The 26,855-nt window shown below is 39.9% G+C and overlaps 1 protein-coding gene across 4 annotated transcripts in view; it reads left to right on the top strand.

The window, feature by feature from the left end:
* The window catches only part of RALGPS2 (Ral GEF with PH domain and SH3 binding motif 2), a 121,163-nt gene extending 95,735 nt beyond the window's left edge, over positions 1-25,428 (top strand). For 3 of the 4 annotated variants that reach the window (XM_033067163.2, XM_033067164.2, XM_033067162.2), the window contains exons 14-20: positions 1,404-1,458; positions 4,652-4,729; positions 6,279-6,384; positions 7,139-7,231; positions 14,388-14,493; positions 16,764-16,855; positions 18,640-25,428. In XM_033067163.2, the coding sequence (XP_032923054.1) occupies positions 1,404-1,458; positions 4,652-4,729; positions 6,279-6,384; positions 7,139-7,231; positions 14,388-14,493; positions 16,764-16,855; positions 18,640-18,669 (560 nt within the window). In that variant the 3' untranslated portion in view covers positions 18,670-25,428. The remainder of the gene's footprint in view (positions 1-1,403; positions 1,459-4,651; positions 4,730-6,278; positions 6,385-7,138; positions 7,232-14,387; positions 14,494-16,763; positions 16,856-18,639) is intronic. The other variant, XM_033067165.2, reaches the window with a different exon arrangement.
* Positions 25,429-26,855: the final 1,427 nt, after the last annotated feature.

Raw genomic sequence — 26,855 nt, 5'->3', positions numbered from 1 at the left:
GTGTTGAAAATAAAGTGTTTGTGGATTAGTTTACAAAGCACAGAAGGAAATAATACTGTTGGGATCTGATCTAGTAAGTGGGAGATAGACTTAAAAAGTTGTTTAAGGCTTCTCAAATCATGTATTGGAGATTCAGCAATGAATCTGCACCTCTGTGTCATGACCATGTGTGACGTGATAAGATTACAGTAATTTCACGAATACAAGCCGCAGCAATTTTACAAAAATTTTGGTGGAAACCCGGAAGTGCGGCTAATACTCGGGGGCGGCTAATATGTGAATAATTTTCTGACATTTACAACCCCAGACGTGCCAGCCAGGGCGCCGAGCCAAGCACCTGCCAGTAAAAGCCAGCATTTCGCGATTGTTACAAAGTGTTACTCTGTTGCCCTGGCTCCCTGCAGGCAGCATGGGGGGCGGGGAGAGAGGCGGGAGAGCTCTCTTCTTCCCTCCTCTGCCGCAGCCCGGGGGAGAGACGGGGGGACCCCGCGCCGCCATTGCCGCGGCTCAGGGAAGTGGGGGGGGCATGCGCTGCCATTGCCGCAGCTCAGGGAGGAGGGGGGAGCCTGCGCCGCCATTGCCACGGCTCGAGGAGGAGGGGGGGGCCGCGCCACCATTGCCGCAGCTCGGGGAGGAGGGGGGGGGCTCTGCCCCCGCCCTCCACCGCCGTGGCAGGAGCAGGGGGTGCTCCGTGCCCGGCCGGCGCCGCGGCATGAACGGGGCGCGCTCTCCGTGCCCGGCTGGCGCCGCGGCGGGAGCGGGGCAGGGGCGAGCGAACCGAGAGGCGGCGACCAGCCCCGAGCAGCACCACCGAGCTGGGCCACCTGGCCCCATCAGCAGCCCCTAGCGGGCCGAGCCTGCACAGCCTTAGTTGAGCCAGTAAACCCCGCCATGCCGCGGTTCTGTTAGTATTTGGCAACTTTGTTGCACGCGGGTCCTCGCTGCGAACGACAGAGCGGCTTATATTCAGGTGCGGCTTATTTATGGACAAAGAACGAAATATTTGCCAACACCCAGAGATGCGGCTTATACTCAGTGCGGCTTGTATTCGTGAATTTACTGTATTTAAATAAGTGACCTGTTTTTCTAAATGCAGACAAATCTGTGTTTAAGGTGTTCTTTATATTTTGAAAATGTGGTTCCCATTTATTAGTGCTTCTTTTCTTCAACTTCTTGATGTGGAACAAGACCCTGTCCCTTCAATCTCCATCTCAGTTTATGTGAAATTTCTGAAGCAAATCACAATGTGTTTTCCTTGTAATATTTTACTAAAGTATTTTTGTGCATTTCATCTTAAATATTCTGATATTCAGAATCTCAGATACTGATTTGTTCAGATGCAATTGGCAGAGGTGGTTTGTAGATGAAGGAGTAATGTACCATTTGTTGTTATATTTCTCTAGGTAGCAGTGATGGTTCTGAACTCAGTGAAGAGACTTCCTGGCCAGCATTTGAAAGGTGAGGAAAACCTGTGTTTCTCTATTCACATTGTTATTTAGAGTCTCTCACTTGGTCCTGAAAATGATGCTTTATTTTACTGCACTAGAGATCTTCTGTCTGTAAGAACACTACAAAACTGTAGTAAGTTCACTGGATCTGTTAAAGCAGCATGGAAATACCTTCTGCTCACTAATGATGATAGGGCTTTTATCTAATTGGGTGCTTACTCAGTGCACACATCCTTTAAGGAGCTGAGCCAGAGAGCCCTTAGACCCCAAAGGTTTTATATATGTGGACATCACATGTGTTTGTCTGATTTTCATTTTCACTTTCCCTGAGAGACTTCATAGTCCCTTTGCTCCCTTGTCATTGACATTGTCACCTCTTTTGTCTCTCATCCTCTTTTCCCTTTGCTGTTACATGGGAAGACACAACAATAGCCCTTGCTAATGTCTGACTTTGTGGTCCAGAATTAACAAGTTGTTCCTTATCCAGCACCTGCGAGTGCTCAGATGGAACTGACCACTTCAACCTGTTCTCATGTTGTATTTGAGAATGTGGAAAAAGACAAACAGCTGTACTGTTTACAATTTACGTCAGAAAAAGGTGGAATATTCACCTTCCCACAGCTCAGTAAGATGCACAATACAGTGCATTGCTTGCTTCTGTAACGCAATTTCAGGTAATCCTACAGCTTGAGTTACTATGGATGACTTTTTCTACCATGCTTTTTTCATTTTTCATAGGAATTTTTGTCAAAAAGCTTTGTCTCTTTAGTTGGAAACTGTTACCAGAAACATTCTAATTGAACTCATCAAAACAGTTAATTTTGGAAAAGGCCTTTGAAAATCTCTCTGTGCCAAAGGTGAACTCCTGGATGCCTCATGCCTTAAATATGAATATATACATGGGGAAAGACCCTTAACAATTTCATTAGGTAACATTCCACATGAACAGAGAACACAAGTGGGGTCAGAAAGGCAATCACTTAACTTGCAGTCTGCATCACAAACCATATATAACATTCAAAAGGTTTTCTTTCTTTTCCTTCCCCGCTGCCTTATGGAATTATGTATTGGTATCAAGTTGTTTCTCAATAAGTCATTAAGTTAGAAAAAATGGTGAGCTGAGTGTTTTTGCCCAGAGCACCACAAAAAACTTTAAAATATAGGTTTAAACTTACAAAAACACTCTTCAGAATTCTTGTGTGGACTTGTGAGATAAAGCAGGGACTTTTCATCCCTGTGCTAATGAGAACTGGCAGCCCCAGGCTCCCCCAGTTAAAAGGTTTGTTCCATGTCAAACAGAAGATTCCTCCTCCAAATTCCATTTGCCTTCTGTACTTCCCTCTCTCCTGAGAGTGCTTTTGGGAACCCTGTTGGAGGTTTCATGTGTTTCAGGATGAGTTCCCTTTGCCTGCTTCCAGGGAGAGGGATAGAGTTCCTTACAGACATTCCCAACACCATGTGTGAAGTTCCTAGAGATCTGTGGCACCTTGAGTCTGTTTGTTGGTTTATAAGACATTGAGGCATGTTTTAAAATTTAATAAGTAATGCACTGAGGTGCAAGTGTCAGAATTTAAGGTAACTATCTGGTTTTGGTCTGTACATTGAAGCACAGTGGTTTCCATTCTTTATAAAGATATTTAAGTGAGGAAGAGGCATTAGTTGCCTGGAGTTATCAAGTCTGGCAAAACTGGGATATATTCAGTGTTAATAACTATTTTCTATGCAGTACAAGTAGTGATTTAGGAACATCTTTGGCTAGAAAGCCATAAATCTGCATCATATGCCTTAAGAGGAAGAAAACAATTCCTTCACACAGATTCCCCAAGTAACAGAAGGAAATATAAAATGTATTCTTGTTTTTCCTGGCTTTTATGCTTGTAGCTGAGGAATGCAGAAGGGATGAGAACTAGAGCCACTAATGGTTAAATGCAACAGAATCTTAGTTTGAAACTTGAGAAAGAGTTTTCAGCATTGGGGTGTACCTTCAGGCCAATCAACATTACTGGAAGGACTAAAATTCCAAGTCCTTACAGTTATATCCAGTTATATACAGTTAAGGGTAGTGTATCAAGTGACACTTCAGTCTCACTGGTTGTCGTCCTGAGTGTCTCTGAATAGATTTCCCTGAAAGAGCAGGATTCCAAGAGTGGTAGACTCCTTGTTATGCAAAAATCCCAAGCTTAAAGGTAAGAAGAAAACACTGGATTTGCATGCCAAAAATATGTATACAGAAATAAACAGCTTATATTACTTTTTTTTCTTTATTGTTTTATATGCCTATATCTTGAGTGTGTTCTGAAAAATAATTTATAAGTTCAAAGATATCTGTTTTGTTGAGAAACAAGTGATGGCAAATTGTGGAACAGGTTAGTTGGTGATTCATTAATATATTTTTCATAATAAGGCTTGTACTTAACTGCCTGCTTCCACAGAATTGCTGATCTTCAGTCTGTAAACAGAATGCAAGTAACTAGAAAAATGGGTAAAAAATGAAGACAACATGCCTCAACAATGCTTATGTTGACTTCAATGGAATTCAATTGATTAAGGGGATCTGATTCAGAAAAACAAGGTTCAGTGTAGCAAAGCAGCGTTCAAAAGGCAGGTCTGGGGCACAGTTCCTGAATAGGGATAAGAGTATGGATCAGGTAAATGATTTTAAAATATGGAGCTTGCAGGTAAAGTGAACAACATAGATGAAACTGGAAAATTGAAATATTGCTGACCTGATTTCAGTATTACTTAGCTCAACAGGATTTTAAACAGTGTCAGTTGTATTTTGACAGAGCTTGCGGTTCCTTTCAGCCCAACAACTTGTGTGTTTTCATATTTGTAGAAGTTGAAACTGATTTTGTAGTACCATCTAAAGTCAGATTTCAAGATAAGTTTTATCAGTATGGTTCCTTTACATTTATTTAGTCTAAGGTAAATGCAGGCTTTGTTCTAAAAATGAATTATTCTTCAGTGCCAGTAAAACGCTTCAGTATTGTGAGTTCTGACAAACAAGAACATCTGATGAAATGGAAAACCATACTATTTACTTCTGCATGCAGTTTTCTAAATAAAATTATGCACTTTTTCTTACATGGAAGAAGTGGCTTTCTGATATGCACACAAAAAAGTTCTGTGCTGTTTTAGCAGTCGTGCTGTATGTGTGAATGAAAGTATATGTAATACCTACAATTTATAATGGAATCCAACAGGAACAGGTTGTACCATTCTCTCGGTCCGGGGACAAGAGTGTCACGAAATGGCCATCGAGGCCACATGAAGGCCAGCAGGTACAATCCCACTGCACACAGAGGTGTCAAACCTTCCCTCTGCTGTTGGTGATTTGGTTTGGTTTAATAATTAAGTGGGTGTTTTCTGATGTTATCTTTCTAACTTATGTGTCAAAATAAAGGTAGAGACCTTTTTCTTCAGACTTAAAACTTTTCCCTTCAATGACTTACTCTATATCAGCATAAAGACTGTTCATTTCAGTCTGCAAATCCAAATTCTGAAGCACAGGATCTTCCTGTCAAGGCTTAAAGATGTTTTGCCAGGGTACCTTTTGAACTGCCTGCCACTGTGGAGCAGTGCTGGTAGTTCTCATGGGGAAGCAAAGCTGCTTCTGGTGCTAATGGATGGCATTTCAGATGTTTTCTTTGCTGGCAGTTCTGTACTGAATTTCTTTGCTCCTCTTCCCTGAAATCAGAGAGATGGCTAAAATGAATGACACATTCAAATTGCCCCCAATTTAATATACATAATATTTGCAAACTGACAGAGTAACATAAATGGTTATTCTGATTCCTCATGGATGCAGATTCTATCTCCAACTGTGTCGCTGTAGTTGGGAAAAAATTGCCATTGACAGTGAAACCTCTGCCATGTTAAGAAGAAAGCATTGTCTCACTGAATTAAACCCATGTTCACATCTGTCAGTGTCCAAAATTGTCTCCATATCATCATCCTCAGTAGGTGCTGCAGTGAAAGTGCTTGCCACGTTTCCAGTTTACTTTGGACATAGGATGGATGAAACAGCAAATCCTGGCTTCCTTCACAATGATTTTCGGGTGCTGTTCAATCTTTTGACTTTTCTAGAAAGCTGCTGGGTTCAGCACTGTAGTCACATGCTCTGATTGACATTTACTGAAAGGATTCCTGTTGTAACTTTTCTCTGATTGGAAATGTTTTTGAAGCCAGTCAGCTTTGTAATTCTAATCAAGCTCAGTTTTCTTTCCTCAGTGCTGTACCTGGCCTTTGTTTCAGCCCATTGCTCTCCGATCCTTCGTAGGGCAAATGGTCAGTAGAGCACCAGTTGCATTAAAACACCTTAAAGCTGTGGTTTGGGTTTCTACTCTTTATTCCTGCTCCTGCCCACTCTCCTTGCTTTCAGATATTATGAGGATTGTGCATGTTTAAACTGTGCTTTGTTTTTGATGTGCTAATGGTTCTGGTGTTTCTAACCGAAAAATAGTCAAATCTTTCCTGCAAGGGCTGAAGGAGAGGTTTAACATGTACAGCAACTGTACCAATGTACTTTCCAATGTTTGCTTTTTAAAATTAATTGTTCTTGTCTTTCAGTTGTGTTTTGAGTTTTAATTTTTAATTAAGGATTACCTGCTTGGCTAATTAATTTTTCTGATCACTTTTGCTTGCGAGTGTTAATTCCACAACAGCAATTCCTTGTAACAGCCAAAGTCTTTTTCCACAATGAAGTCAAATAAATAAAAAGTTGACATTTTCAAATTACAATAAAGGTATTTGCATTAGTTTTTGGTAGTCATTGGAATATTACTTCAGGAAAAATATTTTTTCACACAACTCTTCACATGCTCCTTTCAGCTCCCTAGAATCTGAAGATTTGGCTGTTCATTTGTATCCAGGAGCAGTTACTATTCAAGGTGTTCTGAGGAGGAAGACTTTGTTGAAAGAAGGCAAAAAACCTACAGTAAGATTTTTCTGTTTTAATAAATTAATTTTCTCACCTTCTTCCTTTGCCCAGTTATAAATACAGTAAAATGGCCATTGGGCAACTAGTTCAAGTGTCTGAGATCTCCTCTGCTTTACTGATTAAGATTTAGGAGAATTGCCAGAGTTTCCATTCTTCTGTTTGGTGCATTTATTCCATTTATAAGGCTATACACATAATCTAGGAAGTAGAAGAGAAGAGGATGCTGCATAAAATTTTCTGCAGTTACTGATGACTTTAAAATTGAGAGAATCATATTTTGTCTTCCTTAACAGTAGGTAAGTCCCAACAATCTATCAGTAGATTATAACCTGTAGCATTTACGTTGCAAATACTTGACGATAAATTATAAATCAAAATACATATTCAGGACAATGGGTGATACCTTATGGCAGCACCTAAGATGGAAAAGGAAAGGTACAGATGTACTCTGATTTCACAAAGTGTTCTGTAGGGATTGCAGGAAGTATAGAGCAAGATGCAGAACATTTTTCTCAGAGATGAAAGGCACTTGTTCTTTCTGCTTTCTGGAGTTTACATGCATTCATAGGCCTGCATGAATAACAATCGGCAGCTTTGGAAACATGACTGATGCTTGGCTGGACAGTCAGTGCTCTCATGTTCTTGCAGGATGGTGCCTCCTCTTCCACAGCTCAGTATTATGAAGCATTTCACTTACCAATTGCACTTTTGAGTTTGTTTTTTTGTTTGGTTTTTGTTTTTTTCTCTTCAGGTAGCATCTTGGACAAAATACTGGGTAGCACTGTGTGGAACCCAACTCTTCTACTACGCTGCAAAATCCCTGAAGGCTACAGAGAGAAAACATGTATGTAAACCAAGCATGTTCCAATATCATCTGCCAAAACTAAAATGTGATTTCCTGATGTAAACACGGAGAGTAGTTCAGGCCTTGCCTTATTTCTAGCCAACACTATCCTCTCTCTCAGTCAGTCAGTCACCTCATATGAATATACCCCAGGGAAATATCATTTACATCTACATGCTACACCAAAAACATCTGCTTTGCATCTGCCATGTGTCTCTGAGTTTGCTGGTCTTTAAGGAAAGAAACTGTGTCATTGGTCTGTCCATTTTCGAAGGCAGAAGTTCTGTCTTTGGATGATTTGTCTTGCAGCAGTTTGTCCCGGTTTGAAATCCAAACAAGCACTGATGAGGAAAAATTGGAGTCACAAGATATAACCATTAAACATGTACTAATTTCATCTATGTGGTAAAATTAGACCTTTTGATTTTTCTGTATTATCCTGTAATCCTTTAACTGCAGTGGAGTACCAAACACTTCATCTGCGCAGCAGAGAGCTGTGATGTCAGATGATGCTGGGGTTCCTTTTATTTGCTGCAATTTGATCTGAAAGAAGCTAAAATGCTTTGCTTGTTTGGGGAAGGAGCAAGAGAATTTTCTGTACCATCGCACAGATGTTAAATGTGCATTGTTCCTGTTTGATGTCCCTGGTTAATTATAAAGATTCTCTTAAGAAGCTGGCTAAAATTTGAGATACTTGAATATGAGTTCATTCACTACTCAGAATCACTACTTGGTTGCCTTGGCAGGTGTTTCAGGTGAATTTGTGGCAGCTGTCACTGTAGAACATTTGCCTTGCATAGAGCTTATGGAATTTTGCAAACTGAGTTGTGCTTTTGGAATCCTTGTAAAGGGGACTTTCTCTTTGGTACAAAATACTGTTTTCTTATCCTAGCGTTTTTATGTACAGAGGGTAGAGAGTTTGAAGCTTAACGTTTCTGGTTCACAGGCTTCTGGATATTTGAAGTTGCTGTGTGGAAAGCTTGTGTATAAAGTTCTCTTAATCTAAGAGATTATTTCCCACTTTTATTAGAAATTCATTAGGAAACTGTATTCTAATAGTCAAAGTAGCTAATAAAAGCTAATTACTTTCAGAACTATTTATGTGGTTTCTTGGCCATCCACCTCTATTAGCTTTGCTGAAGTAAGATTGAAACTGATCCTACTTAATTTGTCTAGCCCAGGCTAAAGGTTCATTAGCCAATCCTTCTGACTTCTGGGTGTCTTGGGAGAAGTGTGTATGTTTAGATGCATTTGTTTCTGGCTTTAGGGCAGGATTCCACCTCATTAAAAGGAAAGAACAGGCTTGTAAGCTATTATGAGTAGAAATGCAAAGTATTAAAAAAGAAGGAACTAGGAGAGAACTTGTGCTGGCATTATGTCACTCACAGCTAGTTGCCTGTTTTTTTTCTGGAAATACTGAGAAATGGAAAAGAAATTTTTGTGGTAATGTCAGACACTGTGTTCCTGTTACTGCTGTGATTCCTTCCTTTGGCTTTGTCCCAAAATAGCATTTTGTTTGCTTTTAAAAATGGAATATGTATTTGTAAGTCTCCCTGGTTCACTATTCTTTACAAAATTATGGAGGACTTTACCAGACTTGTATCTATTCATTCAGAAGCTTTTTCACCCTTCTATATTAGCATTTTAAAACAATCTAAATAGCATGCAGGTTTAGAGAACATGAAAAAATTGCTTAACATGGAATTGTATTGATGTGTATTCAATGTACTTAATTTCCAATTGTTTACACATTTCTTTCAGAATAACGATTTCAATAATTTAAATAGTCTTGCCCTTTATTTTTTTTCAAAAGTAAATGAAGGAAAAAGGTAAACAGTCTGGTACCTGATTCTTCTGAGTCTCTGTTCCTGCAAAAGCCTTACTTTGCCTGGAAATGCAGTCACATTCATTTAGAATGCTATTTCAGAGATTATTTGCTAAACCTCTTGAATTGACTTCTGATATTCCCCAAGTCACTGATACGTTGTGACACCTACAGAATCTAAACTGCTCACGAACAGAGGCTTAAGAAGCCAGAATCTGTCTCACATGCTTGTGTGCTCGAGTTTCTTTGTCCAAAGATGTTCCAGTAAACCAATAAGGAAATTTGCAGAGAGAGGCTAGGAGGTGTTGGAGTCCAGGGTGGCTGCAGGATTCCCCATTAGGAGCCTTCTAGCCTCATGGATTGCAGATACTGAGAGGACTGTAAGCAAGGCAATTCCCAGGAAAAGGAGGGAGAAGAGCAGTAGTTAAAAGCAATGACTGCTGGAGAACATTAATTTCTTATTAGTACTTGGCTCTATGAAGTTGGACTGTACTGTCCAGCACAACCTTGGATTTGGCTGTACACAGCTCATGTCTTGCTTTCAGCTTTTTGGGGCAGCAAACAGCCTGTGTTCTGTTTGTGGTTGCCATACCTATCACGGAGCTCAGTCTCTGATTTGGTTTCCCAGGTGCTGTCCAGGTTAATATATTGTAATAACTATTTACTACAGTTTAGATTGTCTTTTATTTAAACAAATAGTTTGCAGTGAGTAGTCACAGTGAACCTCTGCTTCAGAGGTTGTTGTAACACAGCATGACCTTCATGTTGAAATTAGGGTGGGAAACCTTGGAACTGCTGTTTAGGTTGAGGGATTGGTTGAGGGATTCCAGTTTATTAAACAGGCTAATGATAGGTGGTCACTTACTTGTTCAGCTGCTCTGCCTGTGTTGTACTCTGAACCTGGCTATTGATGGCTTAGCTTTCCATCCATTTCACTACAGAGTTACTGTACAGAGCTTCAGCTTTGGTTCTGGAGTCTGTGGAGATGACTTGTCAAGGGTCATGCTTCAGTTCACGTTTGGTTGCATTTTCAGGAAAAGTTAATCAGGAGAGAATGAACTGCAGATGGTCAATCATCCCTAGATAGCTAGAGCATGAGTAAATGCTCCAAATACTGTCCAGTGATAGTCCCAAGAGGTTCACTCTGCAAAATGAAGAGATCCAAGGCTAGATTTAGGCTTTGGAGTTTTTTTACTTCCCAGATAAAAAGGATGATGCCATCTACTTTGAAGCGGGTTTCTTTTTCGGAGATTGATATATTGGAGGTTTACCTCAGCAAAATATTCTAAGCATCTTCTGGAGCCATTTAAACATCTGTCTTTTCTGCTTCCTTTCTCAAGCCCTCTGTGACATGGAAAGGAACGCTGGCAACAAAAGAGTCAGTCTGCTATATAAAGTTTCCTGGCTGGGGCTCTCATGGTAAATGTGTCTTGATTACAGGCATGCTTTTGACCATTCTGCTGCTGCAATTGCTCCAGGCAGCTTGGAATGCACCAACACTCAAAGCTCTTCCAGGCTTATAATAGCCAGCCTCTTTGGAAAATTACCTCATAAAAATCCCAGAGTAATTTCAGCAAAAGGGGCAAGAAATCCCCTCCCTTTTAGACACAGACAAGCCAGCTCTTCTCCTGCCTGTGGTCAAAGGCCAAGGAGTGCATCCAGTATTGTGTGCTGCATCTCATAAGAGTAACAGCATAAAATTGGCATTGAGTTTAGTGAACAGGTTTCAGTTATTACTACAGTAATGGAGAATTGTCTGTAAATGAGCATGTGAACTTGAGAGCCCAGAGATGTAGTACAGCACAATCTGAGAGGAACGTGTGGACAATGGTTTTATCTAGTATGCTGAAATGGAACTCACAGAGAAACCTCTGTGAAAAACTATAGCACTTGTGCGCATTTAGAAAAGGGCAACAGTAAGAATAGCCCTTGAGCTTAGACTTAAAATAAGCACCCTGAAAAATGTAAATACACCTGTAAAATAACTGTTTATAGTGATTGGTCTGAAAACCTTGCCAATTTTTGTGACAACATAGCATGCATGAGAGATTTTTACATGTTTGCAGGTACTTGGAAAGCAACAGAGCCTTTTCTGCTTCATGCTTGAGCACAAACCCTGGTTAGTTCTAAGCCTTCCATTGCATGCTATAATCAAAATCAGATCAATTTATTTGCAGTCTAGAAAACTTGGTGGTACTTGTGGCTCAGGCCACTGAAATATCCTGATGAAGAATGCTGTCATTCTGGTAAGGATGTTCAACCACTAAGAAAATTATTTGAATATTAAAAAGTTGTAGAATCTCAACAGGAGGTGTGAAGAGGAGATTTATAGGTGCCAAAATGTTGGAGTGAATAGTCTGTTCACAGATTAATTCAGAGTTTTTGATTCACAGATTTACTTATAGAAACCTTTTAGCTCAGAAAAACAACAACAGCAAAAATAAATTATGTGAACCTAGTGCCAGAGCTGTGCAGTTTTCCATGTGTATAATAAGAGTCATTCCAGTGGCCTATATTACAAAAAGCAAATAGGAACCAGGAACATTAAATTACAATGAAGCTTTCATTCCCTTCATGTTAACAAAGCTGACTTGCTGTTAGCAAGGCTCTGTGCATCAGCAGAGAATGAGCTGCCCTGGGGGACTGTGTAAATATGGAATATAAATCCAGCTGAGCACAGGGATGGAAAGCTGACATATGTTTCAAGCAATGACAGATTGATGCTGGCAGGAAACACTTTCCTTGTGTGGAGCTTTTCATTTTATGGAGAAGCACCATGATTAACTGATGCTTTTGAGTGAAAAGGTAAGAAGCTCTAGCAGTTTGGATTTCGTGGCAGTGTCACATACTGGATATACAGTATGTTGTTGGGATATACAACTAAGATAGGAAAGCCCAATATGTTGTTTCCATGAAACTCTAGAAATAAGTGTTGTTCAAGAGTTGTATTTTGATCTGTAATCCATTAAATCTGCTTTGTGACTCTTAATTTCCATCCGTGTGAAAAGGACCTATTAATGCTTTAGGTCTACTTGGAAGTTTGCATTTTGCAGGTATCTTTTAAGTGTTAAGTGTCATCATACTTTTTCAGGCAGTGTTGCCAGTGAGTATAACAAATCCTTTACATACTCTTCTTTTTTTTTCAAAGAACTCATGGGCTATATCCTTAGCTTTATTCCCTTTCCTTTTCTTTATTATTTTTTTCAGATAAAATGCCTTAATTTTCACTACAGGCTGACATTACTTACTGCCTTCTCAAAGAAATTTCAATTTCTGTTTGAAAAGGAGTTACAGCCATCACTGTAATGAAATCTTATTTATAATTTACCTCCTCCTCTTTTGAGGCTTTTCGTCTGTCCACCTCTGTGAGTTACTTAACCTTAGTGTGTGTGTGTAAAAGGAGCCTGGACTCTTAAACTACTTTGAACTTGTTTTAAATACTTTTTTCTTTCAACTACTGGTCTAATATTTGTTCATTCCAAGTTCTAATGGATTTTAAATTAGGGTTTTAAATGTAGCCAGTTGTGCAAGTCCCCAGACAGATAAACTTACCTGGACAATGGCTTCAAACTGACAAAAGACAAGGTTAGATGGGATATTAAGAAGAAATTCCTTCCTGTGAGAGTGGCAAAGCCTTGGCACAGGTTGCCCAGAGAAGCTGTGGCTGCCCTGGAAGTGTTCAAGGCCAGGTTGGATGGGACTTGGAGCAGCCTGATCTAATGGAAGGTGTCCTTGCCTGTGGCAGAAGGATTGAATGAGATGATCTTTAATGTCCCTTCCAACCCAAAATATTCTATGATTTTGTGATGATTCTGTGACCTTCTAGGTCTTCAGTTAATCTGTGGCATAGGTTAGAATAACTGACATTAAACTTACAGTGGAATTTTATTTATAAAACAACCGTATTCCCATGCAGAGAACGTTCTTATAAACTCTTGCTTTGCCCATGATACCTTCAAATTTATTACCAGTAACTCTTTCTGTGGTTAAACCAGTGTTCCAGGGTTGTAATACTAAAGCAATAGTTCTAAAATGAAACAAAAGTAACATGATGCTTGATGTTGTGCATCTGCTTTGTGGCATTATGTAGTGAGTTGTCATGGCACATTAGCATGAAAAATAAAAGTATTTTGGAACTGTAGATTAATTTTAATAACTTCAAGCCACAACAGTCTCAAAGATGTTTTATCGTTTCTAATAATGCTATTAAAGAGAGATCAAAATTGCTATGCTAATAAAAAGGAATGGGGATTCACCAGATAGGAGGAAGATGCATCTGATGAGGATGAGCATATACCAGAATTAGACTTTCTGGGCAGAGAAGTGAGATAAAGCACCCTGAGAGTGCAGGGATTTATGGAAGAGTCTCTGTTGGACCCAAGAACACAGGAAAAGAAGACCTGGCAGCCAAAGACATGAAAGCAACTGAATTAATTAGGGGTTGGGGCATGGATGGCACTACCTGAGCAAGCAAGGGGAAGTGAATTGACTGCGTCTACTAACAGGTAAAAAAGAAGACCGGGGAGAAAGGAAGCTTATGATTTGGAAATAAGTTGGATTGAATGGGTGAGTAGAGCCTGGAACTGAGAGAAGCGTGAGAAGAAGAAAATAATACTGTGACCAGGTGAATGAAAAACTGTGTGGTCAAGGATCTGTCAGGAGAGGGATTGCTGTAGCAAAGACAAGTGTTGTGCTTAGGCCTAAGTTACCTGTCAATCCGTGAATAACACCTGAGACAGGAAAACACCATCACTTTGAACATCTTGTTGATAAATGAGCATGACTGCCCATTTCTGGGCACTTGTTTATTGAATTTGCATCCTCACTTGATTGATTTATTTCATCAGATCATCATATTTAATTAGAGTTGTGTTATCTTGTCCCCAAGACATATGTTATGTGTAATTACAGTGTACTATAATAATTACTGCATGCTAACTCTCAATGGCACAGGCAAGTTCAATTCTTCTATTTGTGAACAGTGGAGGGAATAATTTTGCATTTATTAATACACTTTTGAACTATACTGTACATTCAAATGTGCAATAATGTGGTGAGGAATGCCGATGGAATTGTGCAGTGCAGATTAGATGTCTAACAAGTTTTGGAGATGGATACTCCTTTTAATTTGTTTTGAATATCATTCATCATCTTAAGGTCTGTTTTCTCTAATTTCATACAGCCTTTGTTAATTGTCTTAATCTTGTGAAGTGCTCTGCTTCATTTGAAGTTACCCAGTCTTTAACAGTGTCACTGAGAGGAGCTGCCCTGCTGGGTACTTGTTATGTGCAGATTCGTTTTAATTCCCTTTTCATCTGTTTGTATTTCCAGTTCAAATCCACGCCAAGTAAGAGCGTGTCAGTGGTGGGCTGGATGGTGATGATGGCAGATGACCCTGAGCATCCAGATCTCTTCTTATTGACTGATTCTGAGAAGGGTAAGCAGTGCACTGATTCCCAGAATAAACATTTTCTTTGCTGAGGTCATTTGTCAGCACCTAAACTAGTGACAGGTGACATCCTTCCAGTTTCAGCTGCTCTCCAACATATCATCTTTTTAGAATGATAAGGGAACAATAACCCATGGAGAATCCTTAGAGTCTCCATTGACTTGTAAGAATTCTCCAAGCTCTTAACAGCCCCAGATGTGATTTTAATTGAAAGTATTAATCTGTATTCTTTTAAACTGTATTTAAGAACACTTTGGGGTATTTTCACATGTGTTAAAATGTAAGTAACAATAAAAAAAAGATTCAGCTAACACTAGGTGCTTGAGCAATCCCTTCACTCCAAATGAAAACCAAAACCCAAACCATCTGTTCAAATGTAGTGCCATTACCAGGAAAAACCCCTCAGAGATATTGACTGTTATGTGGAGAAGCCTGTGGATTTCCATTACTCCCAACACAGTGCCTGCTTTCAGCTAAAACACTGAAGAAAATGTTACTTTTCCATAGCACTTCAAATTGTGCAGGAAGAACATTATTGGAAGTTCTGATAAAGTAGCTTAAAATTATTTATTGCTTTGTCTGCTTCAAGTATTATTAGGTTTTATTTCCAAACATCTCTCCTAGCACCACTGCTATGAGGTATAAATTGTGAGTGCTTGTCAGCTTAAACTCTGCAACAGCAATCTGAAATATTTTTGTAACACTTGACCTTCTTGAACCCAAACAAGCACTATGTAACTCCAACCGCTGAAAATACTGGTCTGAAATGTATCAATACATTTAGGAGTGATTTTCAGGTACTTTGAAACATAGCTTTCCAGGGTGCCTTTCAGTGATATCTTGCACTTCATTAAAAAAATCATGATACTGCAAACAAATTGCGGTAATGGCACTGAACAAAGCCACTTTTGTTTTGAGGGATGTTCTGTTCTTTCCTAGTTGACACAGGCATTAGTTGAAATCTAGAATGTTTGAAAGGAAGAGAGGCAAGCTGAAACTTCTCTTCAATAGGTCAAGCAATTGCAGCTATTCCAGATAAAGTACAGTAATTTCACGAATACAAGCCGCAGCAATTTGACAAAAATTTTGGTGGAAACCCGGAAGTGCGGCTAATACTCAGGGGCGGCTAATATGTGAATAATTTTCTGACATTTACAACCCCAGACGTGCCAGCCAGGGTGCCGAGCCAAGCACCTGCCAGTAAAAGCTGGCATTCCGCGATTGTTACAGTGTTCCTGTGTTGCCCTGGCTCCCTGCAGGCAGCACGGGGGGCGGGGAGAGAGGCGGGAGAGCTCTCTTCTTCCCTCCTCTGCCGCAGCCCAGGGGAGGAGGGGGGGGGGGGCCGCGCCGCCATTGCCGCGGCCCGGGGAGGACGGGGGGGGGGGGGGGCGCGCCGCCATTGCCACGGCCCGGGGAGCCGACGGGGGCCCTGCGCCGCCATTGCCGCAGCCCGGGGAGGACGGGGCGGGGGGCGCCGCCATTGCCGCGGCCCGGGGAGGACGGGGGGGGGTGCCGCCATTGCCGCGGCTCCGGGAGCCGACAGGAGCCCTGCGCAGCCATTGCTGTGGCCCGGGGAGGCGGGTGGAAGCGCGCGCCGCCATTGCCGCGGCTCCGGGAGCCGACGGGAGCCCTGCGCAGCCATTGCCGCGGCTCGGGGAGGAGGCGGGGTGCTTTGTCCGCGCCCGCTGCCAGCGCCACGGGCACGGGAAAGCTCCATCCCTGCCCGCCGCCGGCGCCACGGGCGCGGGAAAGCTCTGTCCCCGCCCGCCGCCGCTACCGTAGGAGCCGGGGGGGGCTCCGTCCCTGCCTGCCACCACGGGGCAGCGCCGACCCGGGTTGACCAAGCCCAGTGGCAGCGGCGGCCGGCCCCGAGCGGCAGCGCCGGGCTGGGCCACCTGGCCCTGTCAGCAGCCCCTAGCAGGCCGAGCCTGCACAGCCTTAGCTCAGCCAGTAAACCCCGCCATGCCGCGGTTCTGTTACTAATTGCATGCGGGTCCTCGCTGCGAACGACAGAGCGGCTTATATTCGGGTGCGGCTTATCTATGGACAAAAACCAAAATATTTGCCAACACCCAGAGATGCGGCTTATACTCAGTGCAGCTTGTATTTGTGAATTTACTGTATAAAGTTATATGGACCATCTACTAGTAAATCTTCTCATAATATTTCAGTTTAGAGGTACTTGAATATGGGTAGGATTTAAGTGTTTAAAAAGGAGAACTGTTTATGTTTCTTCATCAATTTTTTTTTCTGTTTAGGAAATTCGTATAAATTTCAAGCTGGAAACAGAATGAATGCCATGCTCTGGTTTAAACACCTGAGTGCTGCCTGCCAAAGCAACAGACAACAGGTGAGAGCAAGACAATGAAAAAGGATGAGCTTTTAAGAGCTCAGAACTGATGGATCTTTGAGCTGACCAAGCTGTCACTGAGGGCTTTGTGTGTTCACTGAGCAGCCTCTCCACCTGTTTCACGTGACTGATTTGCTTTTGCTTTTCTGTTTGGCCCTTTGCAAACAAATTCTCAGAAATTATGGGGTAATAACGAAAAATCTTGGGCTACCTTGAGACTAATTTAAAGCAATTGGGGAAATGCAAGGAATGCTCTAAAATATCTGTCTGACTGGCAGTATTTTTGTCTTGCCCCTTTGAAAAAGGCTATTGCACAAGTATGATAAAAAGCTGTAAACTACAGCATTCAATATCAATTCCAGATAACTCTCCTAAAGTGCCTTTTTTCAGGTCATGGACATACATATTTTCTGCTGTATATGTATTTTGTATTCCTAAAATACATGGAAAGTAGTTTAGCCCTTGGTAGATTTTCCAATCTTTGAAAGCAAAAGTAGCATTTTCCATGAATCAAAAGGGAAGAGAGGACTGCTCCAACCCCTATTAAATACTGTTCTTGTATAAATTCTTACTGACCTTTTTCATCAGCAAAATCCTTTTTAGATACTTTGTCTCCCTGAACTCTTCCTTCTCTTTACATGTTTGTTTATGGAGTTCCCAGAGCAGAAATCCTACTGAATTTCAAGGGGAAACAAAAAGGCTTTTCCAAATCCTTCTGTGCTTTCTTGTTCAATTCTGCCTCAGAGGGGTCTTAAGAAGTTAGGAGAATTGCAGAAGCTCATCTGAAGGTATTTGAGACAGTGCAAAGGAGATAAATTGTGTTCCTGGCTGGAGAAATTGGAGATAGTAGCTAATAGTGGCAAACAGTTTGCAAGTAAGTGGTGAAAAAACCATCTTCTGAAGACAACTCTGGTTCAGGAAGAGTTGGCAATACTGTTTATTGCTGTTAAGAGTGTAACTGCCTTAGAAAAATTGAATGTTTAAATCTGTTTTCAATGGAATATGAACACTTAGTCTGTTTAATAGTAATAGCTGAAAAATAGTAAGAACTATTTTAATAGATACTGTTTATGATTTTAATGGTGCAACTTTAGCCCAGTTGAGCATTCTTGCTTCTACAGGTAAAGGGTAAATGCAATGCACGAAATGCTTGATTCATGCAGACCAAAGTGACAATTTATTGACAGTTGTCAGCAATGTGGTGGCTTTTTAATAACCTGACTAAACAAGAGATCAGGAAGATTCCTGATGGACGGAAAACGGGGATATAAACCAGTGTTGCAAACATCAGCTTTAGCCTTCATGAAAGGGAGTGATATCTGTAACAGGCATTTAGGTTTGCTATGGGAAAAGCTCAGACAAGTATTTATGCATCATTTTTAAAGTTAATCTTTTAAAGTCTAAGGCCTACATCAATCACTGATCTGTGTGCCAGAAATTTTCCAGCTGGGGCTCAGATGAGAGGGTTATCCTTGTCTAGTAGAACTGAGATTTATCATGTTAAGTTTGTTTTGCTGACAGCTTAAATTTTAAATGTCATCAAAATTAGGAAGCTCTATGGCCATATAAGAAAATTATAAACCTCGTAGCAGTTTAATATTTTTTATTATACCTGGGGTTTCTACAGCTCTAAGTATACTGCTGGATGATGGTTGCAGTCCTTTTCCCCTTTTCTGAAGACAGAACGATGGGCATTTCAACAAGGTGTCTAGTCTGTGAAATAGTTGATCACAAATACTACTACCTGAAGTAAATTCATCTATCATTTATATTTTTGTTTTCAGGTTCCTGCCAACTTGATGACCTTTGAATAGCAGGCAAATTCAAAACAATAAAAAAAAGACAATTTGAACCACCTCATTATTGAGAACAAGGTCCTGATGAAAAACGTGCCAGCTGTATTCTGTGCCAGAACAGAACCTATCAACGCAATCTCTGAATTCTGGAGCCCTGAACAAAACCACTAATGGTTGGGGAGTGGAGTCCCCCAAATTGAAATTGGAGTTGCAACATGAATTGCCATGGACCATGCTTCGTTATGTTCTCAGAACTGACCTGTGGAAACCACTGCCTTAAAGAGTGAAAGGAAAAACAACATGAAACACCAAATAGTGTGTGTGAAACTTCTGGCGGTGCTGTGCTTGAGTTAAATAGATTGTAGCTAGTTTTGAGTTTCTTTTAACTTTATACTAATTTTGAAAATAACTCACCTTTTTAGGCATTCTTAAGAAAACAGGTAAACTGGTATTTAAGAGTTGTATCAAAAGCTGTGGATGAACCAGGTAAAAGGTACTACATGTTCTGGAGATATTGTTTAGGCTATACCAGGAGTCCTGGAGGGGAGCTTGTCCCAGGCACATGTAGCCTGGAGCAGTGTTATTTCTCTCAGAGCTGTAAGAAATGTGACACAACTGCAAGTTCAGAGAAGCACTGAGCTTGCAAACCTTGGTCCTGTATGGGAGCCAGACTCCGGCAGTGGTACAGGGGCTGAGCCAAAAATTGGTTTGGTACGTTTTGTCCTAATTCCTGGTTTAAAACACGTGTTTTGGGCAGTCGGGGAGGGGTGTGTGTACGAGGCAAAACTAAAAGCACTGTTGGGTCAGAACTGAGTGTTTTCTTCCCATTTGTTTCTATGCCTGTGACTCTCCTACACAGAAAAGCTGAGTGACAAAACACCAACACCCAGGTACAGCTCACTGAGATGTTTGACTTTGGGTATCTGCTAATTATCAGTTAGGGACCACTGTTAGTGTGTGGTGTTTCGTAATATCACTTCAGATGGACATTTTAAAAAGATAGAGGCACAATTTCAAGCTTTCATGTTCTCATTTGGCAATAATTGATTTTAGTATCTGTCTTGGTCAAAGTAGTTGACTTTGTGTGGTGTTGATAACATGGCCTAAAGCAGACCTTACATACAGAAGCTCTTTTGATCTTCAGGCAATTAACTAATTTATTAGAAGGTATGATAATTTAAGGAGAGAAAAGGTGTGGGGCCATCAAAATTCCATCCTTGACAGGAATCATTCTTGGTCACTGAAATTACTCACAGAGAAAAACATAATGGTTGTAAAAAGGGAGCTGTGCTTTATGTGTGTGTTTGATGCTTAAGACTTTGATTCTTGCTTTATTGGGGTTTCCTTGACATCACCTAGTTTCCTGGATGATTTTCGTTTCCTGGGTGGTCTTTCTTCAAAAATATGATATTTGTAAAGCAAGGAAACATTGTCCAAAATATGACTCTGATATTGGAACTTTGAAGTCTGTGAAAAAGTAGTAACTGTTCCATTAACATTGTGGTTTAGTGACCATAAATATGCTTGCAGATTCCACCATGAATTCTCCTTTTTAAACAGATACAAGCTACCTACCAGTCTGTTTCAGAGTTCTCTATCTAATAAAGGTTTCTACTAGTAGTTGTTATTTTGAAAATGTATAGTTTGTTTATTGCATCTGAGTAGAAGCCTATAAATTCACATTTAAGAGGGTTTTTTTCCCAGAGTCAAAGTAGTCGCCTAATGGAAATTATTAATTTTTGATTTCTGGCTGGCAAAAAGAAGGATAATCCAGTCTCACAGTAAACAAAACAAAACACTAAAACCTCAACCACTTGGTGATGTAAAGGGTAATAGCGTGGTTTGTGTTTCCAAGAATTGTTCTGAATTGGCTTTTGGTAGAAAAACAGTAGAATGATGCTTCTGTTGAAATTGCACCACAAGGACTATGAGAATTTGGCTCCCCTTGCAGTTCTTTTGTTACTGTTTTTTTATATAGGGAATGAATAGTCTTTTCTGAAGTAATGAATTTTGGGAAGGGCTGCTAGTGCTGAATCCCTCTGCAATTCACACATCTCCCAAGTTTACCTATGTTGGGTGTATAGTAAAGACAACATCCTCACAGCCAGCAGTGTTACTTAGTAGACTTTGCACAACTTGAGTTTGACTTTTTTTCTGTTTTAAAACTTAATGTGTGTTTTTTCTCAATGACTTGAGTGTTTGTTTGGGGTTTTTTAACAATTTGTGCCCTTTTTTTAAGCATTGTGGATAATAGCCTGTGGATTTTGATTTTTTAAATAAGCTATTCTAGATTCATTGCAGCATAACTGTATCTGTTCTTTTGTTAATGAAAGGAATCATGCAACTGGGAACCACAGCCTGACAGACCACAGCTTTGCTAAGGACAGAGCCAGGTCAGGACATGTCATTTGTTACTGGATTTTTGCATTTTTCCAGCTGTTTTGAGTTAGATTTTTATGGTAGCAGGATGGTGGGGAAAACAATTCACAAATCATCCTTTAATGAATTGTTGCTGTTACCAGCTTTCATTGTTCTTAGGCCTCCTACTCCTCCTTGTTTTCTGCCCTCAGATCTGCTGGTTTTTTGTGGGAGAGATTGAATATTGTGGGAGGAGTTTCTTAAAACGTGTAGCCAGAATAACTGGAGTGAGTAATGACAACACAGGAAGTATTTTTGGCATTTGTTACAGTGAGTAGTTCAGTACTTTCCTGTTGTTCATGGCCACGTAGTCCTACAGGGCAGCACACAAACACTGACATTTCTAGAGGCTGAGATAAATGGTGCTCAGAAAGAGGTGCTGGGTTTGCTCCCTCAGGGAAAGCTGCCTCGGCTAAGCCATGGAAAGACTCAGACAAGTCAAATGACATACTGTAAAGAATGTACTGATGCTCTTTTTTTTTTTTTTTAACAAAAAAGGAGTTTAAAAAGTTAAATAACTGAAACTATTGCTGAGAAAACAAGGAGAGCAGCAAGCTCATGGTAATTCAGGTAAGACTGTCATCCAGACTGCTTCAGACAGTTGGCAGTTTCTCTTTGATTTTCATTGGTAATGTGTGCTTTAATTGTTTATATTGTTAATAACTGCTGAACCACTTCAGCTAGTATTTGTCACTTTATCCCTTAGTGTTTTGATTTTGAAACTAAAGATACCCCTTGCACTTCCTTGTTTTGGCTGCATTTGAGCAAAAATTATTTAGAGTAGCTCTTCTAGCAAGACTTCAAATGTGAATATTAATTATCTGCTGACTGATAACCAGCCTTTTTTAGCTGAACTAAAAGTTTTGGGAAAGATTTAGCAATGGGGAATGTCTGGTTTATGAAATTTGTGCATTGCATTAAAAATATATAACATTGCACTGCATAATGCTAACTTTTGTCTAATTAATCTGTGCTACTTTTGGCTAGGATTTTCAAACCTGAGTTCTATTCCAGTGTCCTTAGAAAGCAAATAATTTTTATAACTTTTATTTTTTAAAAATCCTGGTAGTTTGAATAAACATAGCTCATCCCAGACACTTTTTCATTTTCAAATGTCTATTTCATGCCAGAGGAGTATTACTCAAACTATTATGATTCATTAAGCATTTAGGTGCACGTTATAGGCATTAAAACTACAAATACTAAATGAAGTCACATAAATACTTAATGAATGAGCTTTAGCATCCAGCTTTAAAATTGTGTTCGCAGAAGTATGCACACTGGAAAACACTGGAAGCAAAAGGAAGCATAAAAAAAACACAGCAGGGTTTTATCAGTTATCTACTCCTCACTAGAAGTAAGTTCATCTAATGTTTCTTGCAACATCAGCCTCCTGTATTTGCATTTCTATATTTTCAACACTAGTCCTCCTTTATTAGTATCAGACACAACACATGGTGACATCAGATCCTCTCTCTCCTGGCAGAAGCAGTTGCAGTTTTTGTGCTGCTGAAGGCACATGAGAAGTAGAGGTCCCTTTTGACAAAAGGCAAGGTGATCTTATGGTTTTGATTAACAGTAACGAATCTTGTCCAAATCAAGATAAAACATGGCATGCTTTTTCTTCTGGCTCTGTCCGTGGCCTTTTTCTTCATTACTTGTGCTTTTGAATTTTTTGGTATTCTTACCAACACTAGTAGTTCCAACCTTATTCATGGCCAGCTCTTAGTGCTGCCTGTTGCAGCATCAAAACCCCAAAACTGGCAGTAAATCACATCAGTGAATTGTCTATTCTTCCTACAAGGAAACAACTGTGAAAGTTTTGTTATTATTCTTTAATATTAGCCTTTTTCTTTAATTTTTCTCTAAAAGCAGCTTGTGCATAAGGTGGTTTGCCTTGGGAAAGTTGCCATCAAAAGGACCTGTATGACTGGACATGGAATTCTTTCCTAGGGGTTATCCCTTCTTTTAAAAACCGTCATTCTAATTAGTTTTGCATGAAGAGGGTGAGTGCTTGGATTTGAGGAGAACTTTTGCCAGTGCCTTATTTTTAACTTGAAGACCAATTCCTTTATTTCAGTGGTGAGTCCCACCATGGCAGACCTGCAGGCTGTGTCCTTGATGTTCCAATGGGTGACATTCCTGACAGCCATTGCATTTCTGCAGCAGTCACTTGTTTTGGTCAGTGTAAAATAGTAGCTGTGGCTTGAGTTGCTTTAGTATTATTTCTGTATTGGAATAGCCTCTTTTTTAGGAAACATGCAGAGGTTTTTGGTAGCTTGGGCTTGTTCAGCTTTTATCAGAAGTAGCTCAGACCTATTAAAAATTAACTTATTTTTATTTTTTTTATTTTGGTATGTCTCTTGAGTAGATTTAGTGCGGGGGAGGCGGGGGAGGGGAGAGAATGAAAAGCATAGTCCAAGTCATGATCTAGACCACATGAGCTCTGGAGCTCACGTTGTTAGAAAGGATCTTGCTTTTGTCTGTCCCACTTTGATGTAAACACTGAGGGCATTCTTAGGAGACAATTTACCTTGCAAGCTTTTTGTTAATGTAAAATCAACCACAGGAAAAAAAACTGTTTGGGGAAAGAGGAGGCTTGGATAAATCTTAGTCTTAATATCCCAAAAGCTCAGTTTTGTATATTGTATTTCTAGTGCCAACATGGTGTAGGGAGCACTGTCCTTCACTGAAATAACTGCTAGAAACTGTTTTAGCAGCAAAGGTTTCAGAAGCTTTGGAAAGGGAAATGAAAGAAAGAATGTGTTGTTCTTAAGCGAGTAAATATTTGTTTTCCTGGAATACATCCTTATAAAAACACAGCAGTTTTACTATGGTCTTTTTATAAATTCAGATATTGGAAGGGTAATTTGAAAATCATTCTTATACTTTCTAAGAATATTCAAAGAGAGCAGAAAGGTCAAAGGAGAAAATACAAACTACGTGCTGTAGCTCTGGCTATTGCAGAACTGAGCTGACAAGTTTTCTCCAAGTTACTAAGTTGCTAAGGAAAAGAAGGTGTATAAAATGTAATGAAATGCAAGTTCCTGCAGATGATGGCAGGGTTCTGGCTGGTAGCCTGGTCTTGCTCTTGAGTGACTAAAACCACCGTAAATACTCGGTTTCCTTTGTGTGTTTAATTATTATTATTTCTCTTTATTCAGGTGGGTTCTGGCCTTCATGTGTGTTTACTGAAGTAATTTCTTACCATTCCAAAGCTGCTCACTGCTGAAACTGCAAAACAGACAAGCAGTATAAATCGATTAAATGTTGAAAAGAAGGAGTCTGAGGTGCCTGGTTTAGTGGCACTTCTGGCTCCTTGTGTGCAGGAGTGCATCCATTCAAAAACTACTGTACTGGAGTGAGAAAAGCACCAGGAAACGTAGATGTGTTTTATAATAATCCTGTAAGGACCAACCATCACTGGAAGGGGGATCAAGGTGTCATGCAGTAAACACAAGCCATTTTTAATGTTTCCTACTGGCGTGAGGCATTGCAGGGATGGAGGGATTGCACTATGATCTCATTGGGTGATGTGCAGTTTGGCTGTCCTCAAGCCTCTTCCTTCACCTTTTTTAATACTTTATTCTCTGTGTGCGTGTGAAAATTGTGTGTTTGCATAAGCTAGTTTAAACAAATTTAAGAACAGGTTTCAAAAGTCTTTCCTACTGAAATAAATGACTTAAAAGATTACCTGTGTCTGAAGTTTTAATTTCTCATTTAAAAATCTTCATCCTAACTCCAGCTACGTTTTGCAGCAAGGAATTTGACTGTCTTTTGGAATGGTACTGAGATTAGATAGAATTTTAGTGGCATGTTTCAATGAACCTCTGAAATGAAGCATGTAGAGATAACATCGTCTGCTGGTGCAAAAGGAATCTAAAGACTAGCAGGGAAATACAGTTCATTGAAGAGATAAATGTCTGGTCTCAGAGATTGTTCTGTTAAATTATGTGGTTTTTCTGTCCTAGTTTAGCAGATTTTTTTTTCTGTTGTCTCTATACTTAAAGCTGTGGTAAATTTAAACTCACTGAAAGCAGTCATCAGGCAGATTGGCTCTTAAGGAGCAACTACATGGAAGATAAACTGAAAATGAAGAACAAATGAATAGCATGCAAAGCCTTGTATTTCCTTAGCTCTTTCTTTGGTGTTGCTTCCCTAGTCTCTGTGCCTTTGTAACCCTGTGAAGCCTTACTGATCATACAGCCCTGGGGGGAATGCTGTGGGGTCAGGCTGTGAAATGCTTGTCAGAGTGTGAGCCTTGGGCTCCTTTGCCTTTTCTCCTTAATGGAACCACTCCTTTCAAATGTATTTACAAAGAGAGAAGGAATAAAGTAGATTTTTGTAACCCCCTCCTTTTTCGTGTTTCCAGATTACTGAGTTTGAGAAATGCTTTGTGGTTAATAGTGTGAAAAGAAACACAAAATTAATGAGCTGGTGACTCCTTATTTTATTTTATTTTTTATTTTTTTTCTCATTTCTTTATTTTTCTTTTTTCCTTTTTTTCTTTTTTCTTTTTTTTTTCTTTTTTCTTTTTTCTTTTTTCTTTTTTCTTTTTTCTTTTTTCTTTTTTTCCTTTCTTTTTTCTTTCTTTTTTCTTTCTTTTTTCTTTCTTTTTTCTTTCTTTTTTCTTTCTTTTTTCTTTCTTTTTTCTTTCTTTTTTCTTTCTTTTTTCTTTCTTTTTTCTTTATTTTCTTTTTTCCTTTTTTTTTTGCCTTTTTTCCTTTTTTTCCTTTTTCTCGTGGCAAATGTTTTCAGATGAACTGCTTTATTAACTTGAAAGATGACTCCACACTGCAATGTGGGAGGCACAGACAGAGCAAAGACGTTCTTGCTTCTTGCAAAAGACTTTCTCTCCCCTGTTTGAACTGCATCTCTATCCAGAGGAATTTCCAAGTCTGACTCTGTTAGCTCCATCGTTCATCTTCAGCTTCTGTCAGTTATGTTCTTTCTTGCCTTTAGATACTGAAAGGCTGTAGCATCTCTGCAGAGCCTGATAGAAGTGCCTGGAAGTGAGAATTCTTCAGCCAGTTTATTTTCTAATTTTACCCTTTTTCCAAGTCAAGGAGTATGTCAAGGACTCCTTTTGTCCCTTTCCTTATGTTGTCTCTCAGGCTGCTGTTTAAAGGAGATGGCCTCCAAATCCACAGAGTGAGAAGAGAGATGGGGGCAGGAAAGACACCTGATCCCTTCCTTGCTTCCCAACTGGAATGATTCTCATTCTGGTTATCTTCCTATCTTGCTGTCTTCCCCCAGGTGTATATGCTGAGTCCACCAACTGAATGTTCTTTTTGAAATGGTAAGATTTGAAAGAATTGAAGTTGCCTTGGTTTTGTAACTTCATCTTTAGTTTGCCTTTTCTTTTTTTGCCTTTTGCATGGGAAGAAACCAGAGTGCAGGAGATGCAGGGATTCACATCTATGGGAAAAACAGAGAAACCAGATCACACATGTATTAAATAACCTAGCTGAAAGAAGATGATCTTTTTCCCTTTTTTTACTACTAGTTTTTGTAAGTGAGAATGTTAGGTAAAAAAAGTGGGAGCAGAGGACAGCCAGATGTAAACAGATGTTACTCTTTTGGCATAACCTACATGCTTTGACAGAACAGAGCAGCGTTATGGTTTTTATATTAACAAATAAATTGAATACAGAAGATTGAATCTGTGCTTCCAACTTGTGAGTAGTATATTTCTTAGTTTTATTAGTTTTTTGCTTTAATTGAGCATTAATACATCCTTACATGGGTAATACTTATCTTTACCTCACTCAGTTTCCCATTTTTAG

The sequence above is a fragment of the Catharus ustulatus genome, chromosome 9 (assembly GCF_009819885.2).
Source record: "Catharus ustulatus isolate bCatUst1 chromosome 9, bCatUst1.pri.v2, whole genome shotgun sequence".
In the NCBI taxonomy this organism is placed as follows: Eukaryota; Metazoa; Chordata; class Aves; order Passeriformes; family Turdidae; genus Catharus; species Catharus ustulatus.
The sequence above is the reverse complement of the archived record's forward strand: the minus strand, read 5'-3'. Positions and strand labels throughout refer to the sequence as shown.